The 9,867-nt window shown below is 37.8% G+C and overlaps 2 protein-coding genes across 2 annotated transcripts in view; both read right to left on the bottom strand.

Moving 5' to 3' along the window:
* On the bottom strand, nt 3,597–6,166 carry LOC109835740 (probable glycosyltransferase At5g20260). The gene is given in 7 exon segments (XM_020403751.1): nt 3,597–4,300; nt 4,302–4,384; nt 4,386–4,433; nt 4,435–4,533; nt 4,772–5,126; nt 5,511–5,662; nt 5,956–6,166. Coding segments are annotated over 7 exon segments (1,356 nt in total). The 5' UTR covers nt 6,142–6,166; the 3' UTR covers nt 3,597–3,867.
* Nucleotides 7,379–9,867, bottom strand: part of LOC109835739 (putative chloride channel-like protein CLC-g) — a 6,904-nt gene continuing 4,415 nt past the window's right edge. Inside the window, 2 exon segments of the mRNA XM_020403750.1 lie at nt 7,379–7,848; nt 8,444–9,572. Coding sequence (XP_020259339.1) covers nt 7,723–7,848; nt 8,444–9,572 — 1,255 coding nt within the window. The 3' untranslated portion in view covers nt 7,379–7,722.

Here is a 9,867-nt window from a genome sequence, read left to right as displayed (position 1 = left end):
GCGATGGCGCGGGTAATGCGATAGCGGACGTCCAGGCAAGTTAGCAATCGCAATGGCTATTTTTATTGGTTTTGGATAGAGATTTGAATCGCATGGCTCTCAATTCACGCTGTGTTTATATAAATATGGGGGGGTAGAGAGTGAGGGGTTAGAGGTGTGAAAAAATTTTGTAAACTCCTTTTGGAGAGGAGGGCTACTCATTAATTGAGAAAGGCTGTCAAAATTGTAAACCAGCTTTAGCTTGGCAATTTAATAATAATAATTTATTTCACGGCAACTTTAAATATTTCTTCTCTTTGTTGGATGATGAAGATGGAGATGAAGAATTATTTTAGAGGTTTTGCATTTTCTTTCGGCATTTTTTTTTTTTTTATTTTTTTCTATTTTAATTTCCTTTTTATTGCATTATTAGTGTAGATTTATTTCTATGCTGTGTAGTTTTAGATTGTTATTTCTTGTTAAATTAGCCAAGAGGCTAGACCCTGCTTACCTTTAGATTTATTTTCATTGCTTATAGAATAGCATTTAATAATTTTCTTGCATTTAATTCTTGGCAATTTTTATTTTGTAGTTTAGATTTTTGCACTTTTATTTTGTAGTTAGAATTTTAATTTCTTATAAGCTAATTCAGGCCTTGAGGCTAAGAACCTCTTGGGTTTAGTTTTTCTTTTTGTTTATTTTTATTTTGTTTGATTCGGCCTTTAGGCTAGAAAACGGCCTCTAGGGAATCACCCTTGTTCTAAAAAGAAGTGGGTTCAATTGTAGAATTACGCCATATCTATAATTGGAAAATGCACCATCTTTAAATTTCTTGCATTTTTCCTTTATTGCTTGAATTTTATTTTCTTTATTTGCTTGTTGATTTTTATTTTCGGCTTTTCCGCTTTTGGGCCTATTGATGCATATTCATATCTTTGATCAGCGATCCACTCTCACATTATATCTCGTGCCGATTTAAACACACTGATGCTCGTCCAGCAATTCACATTCAACATTATCAGCTCCTACCTTGTCACACACACAAACATAAGAAGCCGTTTTATATTTTCTCGCTAGCAAAACAACCTTGCGCTCGGTGGGATCGATATCTTAAATACTATAACTTGACACGGTTGTGCACTTGCAACCTTTTTGGTACATGTTTATGCCGCATCAATTGTGATTGTTTTATATCTTATTAATTGTGGGTTGGCTTCCAAGTTGCGCAAATTGTAGTAGGCGGGGAGACTAAAATTCCCTAACACCAAGCACCATATAGGCCAAGCTCTCTCCATCCAAGCTTCCCTTGGCCAGTACCCGTGGCCATGCTTTCCTTGTCCAAGCTCTCACCAGACAGCCACTCTCTCATTGTCCCTGTTCAAGCCCTCACCGGACAGCATCGTGCACCCATTCTTTGGAACCCAAATACAGTTTGATAGAGGGTGTTAAGCAGGGCCGTACCTAGGAATTTCAGGGCCAAAGCGAAATATTAAATGAGGCCTGAGTGATACAACTCATAATATATTTTATCTCTTTCTTCTTACTTTTTGAGCTGCAAAATTACTAATTAAAGTTTTATGTTCAATATTTTCTAACATATTATTTTCGATAGATAATATTGCTAAACCATTCAATCTATCTTGTAACATGGTTGATCTTAAATAAGATTTTAGTAAGTTTAATTTTGAAAAACTTCTTTCAGCGGAAGCAACTGTTACAGGTATAGTCAATATAAAGTATTTGGCAACATAATAGATTATAATTCATCATTATTGTCAAAATGACCATAAAAATTTACTTGGTGGTGAGACGCTAAATGATATGCAAGAATTTATAAAATCATAAACAATATATTGGTCTCTTACTTTGTCAAACTATTAAATAATATAGTTAGGCTACTATTAAATAATATAGTTAGGCTATTTGTTTTCTTTTATTTTTGTCCCACTTATAATACTAGAACATTTTCTCATTGCTTTTGTACATAAACTTCTCAATACCGTGTATGGACAATATCTCTTTAATCTCTCTATATTTATAATTTGTCACGACGTTAGAACCCTTGATCAACAACTTCACCAAATCCTAACCACACATCCAATTTCTCACGGGCCTCGGCCTCACCTTCACTCACGCAAAATTAGGGCGGAGGTGGGGCCCACATGAAATCCGCGCATATCTCTCAAGCTCACGTGAAGAGTCACATGTCGCCTTGTTCCCGTTCCAAACTCGCAACAACCTGCCGCCACAGCTTCCATCTTAACCTCTCGAGCTCGATCCCATCGCCAACCCTCTACTAACTCCGCCGCCGCGAATCTAACGTCTGCATGCTCCATCCTCTGTCCAGTGAGAGCTTGATCAACCACCAAGCTGAGCTCTCCCGACTGGGCCCTACCCAGGATGAGGCCCAAGGCAGAGGCCTTGACTACCTAAGGGCAAGGCCGGCCCTGGTGTTAAGTGTAGTAGTTAGGCTATTTTCTCTCGTTTTGTTTTAGTTCCACGTTGCCTAGGTTATCAAAACTTTTCTATTTTCCTATATTTAAATGCCTCAATAGAATAAATAACAATCAAGTTCTCTCAAAGCTTTCTTCATAAATTATCAACACTTGCATAATAAGGGTGCGTGACAGTTTACCTAATATCTAATCAACGTCAAAATCCAACTACATATACAGAGAGTTGATGTGCATGTCACCAATTCTTGATCCTATGTACGCATTGGTACTGAAACAACAAGAAATTGAGGTAAGCATCTACCTTCTTTAGTAGAGAACTTGCTCAGTTGACTACAGAGCAAGCTTTGGTAAGATATTATGAAAAATCTGATCTATGTCAAAATATTAAATTTTTTTTTTTTGTTAATCAATAAACCAGACTATTTTGCAATGTGCTCTCAATTCTAAGTCCTGTAGAAGGAAAAAATAGCATGACACCTGCTCCTGCCAACTAATATCGTAAGCATGCAGTCATAAAATTGAGGGTAAATTTCGGAGGATAAATTACACAAAACCCGAAAAAAAAAAACTTTCAGCATTTTGCATAAAACCCTTAATAACTTTCAAAGTTGCACTGAACCCCCCCAACATCTTTTGCAAAAAAAACCCTTAATGTCTTATGTTGTTTTTTGGTTCTGATTTATGAGGTTATCTGCAAACCATGGGACCTAATTAGGGCTTTTCTTTTTGCTATTCCAAAAGTTATTGGAGGTTTAGTGCGGCTTTAAAAGCTATTGGGGGTTTAACCTTGAGGCATGCATTACCAACAACTCCCCTGAATTTTACTTATTCCATTAACCTACACCCAACATCGTTTCAGGGTTCGATGCAAACTTACCAAAATACACTTGGCCAACATATTACATACCCTTATGTGGTAGTGTTAGTTTCAGATTTGGATCCTCGATCTCCAACAGTTGTAATTAGAGGGTCTCCAATTCCTCCTATCATTGCCGTATATTCTGATTCAAGAGACGAGATGAGACCACATAGGATTCCACTACGATGGTAATTTTTAAAGAATAGCAGTTTTAATAAAACAGTGGTTTTCAAGATCATGCTAGTCTTAATTACCTCACTGCCAAACCTCGTCCCATGAAATTTTAGAGCGTAGCGGACAAAATAAAGTTCAAGGAGGTTTCGCGCGAAATGCCCCAAACAATTTTAGGGGTTTTGCGAACTTTCGCCTGAAATTTGTAGTCAAACAAGCTTATATATCTCAGCATGTAGGTAATGCTTATCTCAGCTTGTAGCTAGGAACCAAATAATACATAATCATTCTTAACACAAAGAAAACGTCAACATATATAGCAAACACAACAACAAAACCTATATAAACTTGCGTATATTTCATGGAAAGAGATTTTCCACATATATTATATATACCAACTCCTCAATAACCAAGCCTAAGATTCAACCTCCTCAACCATATAGAATGCAGCACCATGTGAACGACATCGAACCTCTTGGCCGGCCTATGCAGCACAAAATGCCTCTGAACCTCCAAAACCCTCCCCCTCAGCTCCTCGTAACCCCGCTCCGAGATCCCCCGCAGTATGTTCTTGATCTCCGTCACGTTCTCCACCGCTATCTCCACCGAGAACTTGCTCCAATCCAACACGTCGCTGAACGGAAGGGGGTAGCCCTCGGAGATTATGACTGGCACGCAGCCGGCGAATATGGCCTCCACGATTCTTGGGCTCGCCACTTCGTACCCGCTCGGGCACAGGCAGTACCTGGCCTTCCTCATGAGATCGTCGTAGCTCAGGCCCCTCGGGAGGTACTCGTAAACCAGGACGTCGCCGTCTTTCCCTTTCCATGTTTGAGGAGACCTCCCGGATGTGGCCGTGGGACCCGCCGCGAAAGAAGGCGAGGACGGGCGGTGTTCCGGAGGGGAGCTGGGGGCTGCCGCGGGGAGCGAGAGGCGGCGTCGCGGAGGTGGACTTCCGGGAGGGTTACGCTCGGTCCCGGGCTTGAAGCCTTCGAGGTGTTTGGCGTTGCACATCGCTCGGATTGAGTTGGCGTAGAGGCGCGGGTCTGCTTTTGAAACGTACGGTGCCTAACGAAACGAATGTAGTATGAATAGTGAATCTTGAGTCTCCCATTTATTTTTATATATATTATATATATATATATAATTAATATATATATATATATATATATAATATAATATATATAATAATATATTATATAATATTATATATATATTCTTTAATGTCAGTCTCTCATCCTATAATTATAAATCTAACAAAAAATAAATAATTTTTAAATTTAACAAACATACTTGCTGAACTTACCCAGTCATGGCAAGAAACCATGAAGTGATCAGCACCAAGACTCCTGTTCCAATATTCATATTTATTGGAAATGATATTGATATAGTCTGCAGTTATCCTCTTCATGGGCCCATGATAGTCAGTCATATTGGGCCTGTAGAAGTACTTGACCATGTTGGCCACGCTGATGGGGAGGAAGAAGACATGGGCCTCGTCAGGCCGACGGGCCCTAAACGGGTTGCGTTCGTCCTCCATTTCGTCGATGAACTGGCCTTCAATGGAGTATATGTCGGCTTTCGGCCCACCGTGGATTATAGGGAGCTCACCTTCGGCGTAGGTCCAGATCTTTAATCTTTTTTCCATTTCAATGTAGCTCCTGAAAATAAGAGCATGTTCGTAATAAATTAAAAACAAAAAAACGTAAAATATTCATTTTAATTTAATATATCGATTAGTAAATTTCTCAAATTCGATCGTTAGTGGTTTGTCCTTGTGGAACTTTTTAAATAATTTTTCTAGCTAGACTATCAAATTTGAAATAAATGTTAATTCTTGGCATATTCTTGTTTAGCTTAGCTAGCATTATAGGAAAAGCTTGGAACCTATAATGTTTCAGAAGGGAAAAAATGTTAATGCTAGCTAAGTTTCAACACATAGGTAAGTTATATAGTTCAGCATAATCTTGATTCCTATGAATCTTATAAAGTACTGAATATTAACTTGTATTTCAATCTCAAATAATAGAGACTAGATACTTCACTGATAAAAGGCTTTAGCATTGTGATAAACATCACCACTAGGAACAAAATCCTCCTCTTTAATGCTTCCCCCAAATTCTCTTGATGAAATAGCTGCACGTCTAATTGAAGCTCTAGCCCTTGCAAGCCCATCTTCAATCTTCCCAAATTTCACCTACCTTAACCAATAACACCAAAAACAAAAAACAAAAACAAAAAAAACAACATATAGCTAATGGTTAATTGCATATGCATTGTCTGTATTATAAATGCTACTTATTCGTCCAGCACTATTTTATTAGCACGTACATCCCCTGGTCGCTATTTTTCACTAGTTTTTAAACTCTCGTAAATGTCTAATTTTGACCACCACATGATCTGCGTAGGAGTTTAAAAACTAGCTAAAAACATAGTACATGCCAATTAAAACTATGTACAGTCAAGAATTATCAAATTCTACGTACTTACTGGTTCTTCTGAGAGTCTATCAATATGTTCGTCATGGTCAAGAGCTTTGAAGATTCTCTGGAATCCATTAAAGTGATGCTGATCTAATACGGCGAAAGACACGAGAAGAAGAAGCAAGAGAACAATGAAGGGGATGAAGGAGGAAGAAACACAACTCTTGCTTGGCATTTTGATGGAGGAAGCCATTGAGATGTAGACTCCACTGTGGAGCCATATATATAGAAGAGAGCTTGAACCTCTGTAGTAGCTTTGATATGATACGTGTTAAAGATTTAGTACCAAGAATTATTGTCCCTTGACTTTGGAAGAATTGATGCATGTGATGCAAAATTTCCTTATTGTTGCTAGAATTAGTTTAGTGGATAATTTGGCGTAACGGGTCAGTAGGTTTGGAATCTTGAGCTTTGATTGTATCATATCTTGGGTAAGTTGGAGTTCAGTTGGAGGACATCCAATTTTGTCATATCATAACTTCCTATTGATATCATTTAAGCTTACAAGGATTCGTTTTTCGTATTTTTTGGGGAAATTTAATTTAATCCCGTAATTTTGATATTAATTTTAACTAACATGCTGAAAGTTCTTTTGAAAAAAAGCATGTTGAAAGTTTGATGAGCTAATGATGAATACCAATTTTATTATAAATTAGAATTCTTTTTAGCACTTTGTTTAGTTAAATTATTTCAAACTTAACTTCAGAAAGAATCGGGTTAATTGAAACTTTTAGTTCTCTCCTAGATGAAGAAACAAATTTCTCCTGAAGATAGTTATAAATAATTATTATTTAAACTGTTACTTATTATCGTGTTTACATTATTTTTAAATTAAAATCTTTTGGTCTAAAAACAATAATAGCATTGCCCGCTCCATGTCTCAAAAAAGAAATGAATAATACCTTGTTTGGATGGAGGTCAACGGACGGAAGTTAAAGTGGGGGGAGGTAGAGGTCGGAATGAAAACGAATGTAAATTTTTACAATGTGATAAGATAATTATATCCTTATGACATTAAAATTAATGGCTAAGATATACTCTCATCCAATATGTAAGGGTATTTATGTAACTTTATACATATGCAGTTATGCACTTCACTTACCTCCTCTTTATTAGAACTCCCGAACAAGGTAAAACAAATTTACTTCCGTTCCCTCTACTAAACTCCCAAACAGCATTTTATCTTTTCACTTACATTCCCTACCTTTCTTTTCCGTTATTTAACTTTCCGTCTCTTCCCTTGGTGAACTCCCAAACAAAGCATAAGGTTCTTTATTGTCATCCTTCCATACGCATACCTATACCTACGTAAAGAGAGCTCAAAGCAACAATGTTTTCTGGATGCACAAAAATGTATCGGAAAAAAAAAACGATAAAGATTTTAGATCATTATTCAGTGTCTAAAGAACAAATCACAAAAATTATCACCCAAGAGTATTTACAACAAATGTTACAACAAACTCCTCAAAAGGGCCTGGCTTTTCGCATCAAACGCATTTACAGGGATGCAAATCCGGCAGCAGACAGACTCGCAGCAAATCTAGCTACATATTTCTCTCCTCTTTTCGATCTTCCTGAAAACGTCAGGCTCGCTTTGTTTGATGATAGGTTGCGCTTCCCACATATGAGGAAGAAGGTGATGTCCTTCGAATACTGGAAGTATCTTTCTTATACAGGGTTTCTATAAATAAACAATCAGGTCTGCCCAGGACCTGTGCAAAGTTCCGGCCAAATAATAATAATAATAATAATAATAAATATTTCGTTAAATATTTTATCGAAAGTAAAACCGAAACAATTTTTTCCTCTTCCATTTGATCTCTGTCAGCGTTGGATGCAACCTCAGTATATGCTCCGGCGTAAAATCATGCCTTGTCAGTAGCCCAGCCACCGGTGACCTCTGTAGATCAAATGACACATAAATTAGTCATGAGTATTTACTATTTAGAGTAATTACAATCTTATTTGGGGTAATTACTATGAAACAATCCTCAAGCTTCACCATTTTTCAGGAGAACCCCTGAGGTTATTTTCCATTACGAAAACCTCTAGCGTTAAAAAGAACTATTAAAACTCATTTTGGTTTCTGTCTTTCTCTCTAAAAACTGTACTCTTCTTTCTCGGATTATTGCAAAACCTCATCTCCCCTCTCTTGACAACAATCAAGCCCAAGCAATGACTTCTGTGAAAGAAATGAAAGATCAAGGTAAACTCTTCGATACCTCTAGTTTTAGTCTCTATTTGATGTAGTTTTCTGTTCTCCGATATATCTTTCTGTCTTGTAGAGAAAACTTAAATGAGAGAGAGTAGAAATATGTTAAGAGGAAGAAGGGGGTAGTTTTGGAAAATATACAAGTTTTAGATGTTTTTTTAACGACGGGTGTAAGTGTAACAAAAAGATAACGTTAGGTGTTTCCTAATAAGTGACCGGACTTTAAAGAGGTTTCATAATCATTTCCCCCATCATTCGTAAAGCATAAATCGAGAGTACTCACCGAGGAGCATTTTGGAATAACCAAGAGATGTCTCAGGCCAACTTCTCGAAAAAGAATAAGAGCTTTCGCCAGAGACATTGTCTCCACCACAGTATATGGCGAAGTGTTTGAAAAAGGATGTAAATCGATAAACATGTTCATCTCTTGAGGAGTAAGATGAATATCACAAATATCGTCACCTTTACCAGACCCTCGCTTGGCAAAATCCAAGGGCGAAAATAACCTAGAGGCATCAGAACTGGCAAGCGAGCAATTAGGTAGAAATTGTCTCCTCTTCAATAAGACAAGAAGGTGCGCGCGAAGAATAAGCCCATAAAGCAATGGGGAATCGGAGAACGGAGGTTCATCAATAACGGGAAACCCGTTATGACCCGTTGTCTTCAAAACATGGACTATGTTGCCAACTCTCTCCACCCCTCGAAAAAATTGCAGAGGACCAGTCACGACATCACTCACTGTGAGCTGCCTCATGTAGGGCTCACCGTAGCCTTCTAGAAAGGGAAACCCTTTCAGTTTCACAATTATATCATATATATTCGAATTAAGCACATCAGCAACAGCTTTCGATACGAGCAGAACTAACATAACGAGAGGAAGCAATACTAGATTATTCGTCAGTTCTAATAAAATGACACACACTGACACGGTCATTCTCATCGAACCTCCTAGAAACGAAGCAGATCCAAGAACAGCAAATAAGCCATGATCAAGTGTTGAATGCGAACCCACCAGCAATGCAACAAGGCGTCCATATGCTGCACCAGTCAAGATAACAGGCACAAAGAGACCGGAAGGCACGACAAGGCCATAGCTAAATATCCCGAGAAAAAAAGAGGTAGCAAAGAAGATAAGGATCGAGTATTTGCTGAAAGCATTATCCGTGCCCCCACTGTATAAATTTCTGATTGTGTCATCGTTGGTGTTGAAAAATAAGCTGGCGAGATCATTGTAGTGATCAGGAGCGCATTGGAACTTCTTGAAATTGCCTGATCTGCCTATTGACGGGCATGCTTCGGATGTGTTGATAGGGCAAGGTCTGCACGATGCGAGCCATGGCAATCCAAATAGACAGAAGGAAGTAGTTATAGAAACAAATGCGGCGAGAAGCAATTTGTAGGCACAACCTTTCCTGAAAATTAGTGGAGAAGATTAGAAACGTGAAGAGAATGATGATTTTGCGAATACCCTGAATAAACATAACATAAATTCCACAAATTTGCCACTAGTACAAACTTCTATTAGAGAAAAATCACGAACTTTCAAAATCATAGAAAATGCCATGAATTATTGGACGTTGTTGCTAATGATATTAGCATCTGGGATTAAAAGATCTAAATCAACCTTAATAATATCTATCAATCCAAACAGTTCACAAGGACAATATGGAAATAGACAATAACAAAATTTCTTCAGGTATGATAGTT

Source organism: Asparagus officinalis, chromosome 3 (genome assembly GCF_001876935.1).
Source record: "Asparagus officinalis chromosome 3, Aspof.V1, whole genome shotgun sequence".
NCBI classification, from domain to species: domain Eukaryota; kingdom Viridiplantae; phylum Streptophyta; class Magnoliopsida; order Asparagales; family Asparagaceae; genus Asparagus; species Asparagus officinalis.
Note: the sequence above shows the minus strand (reverse complement) of the source record. Positions and strands in the feature narration are given on the sequence as shown.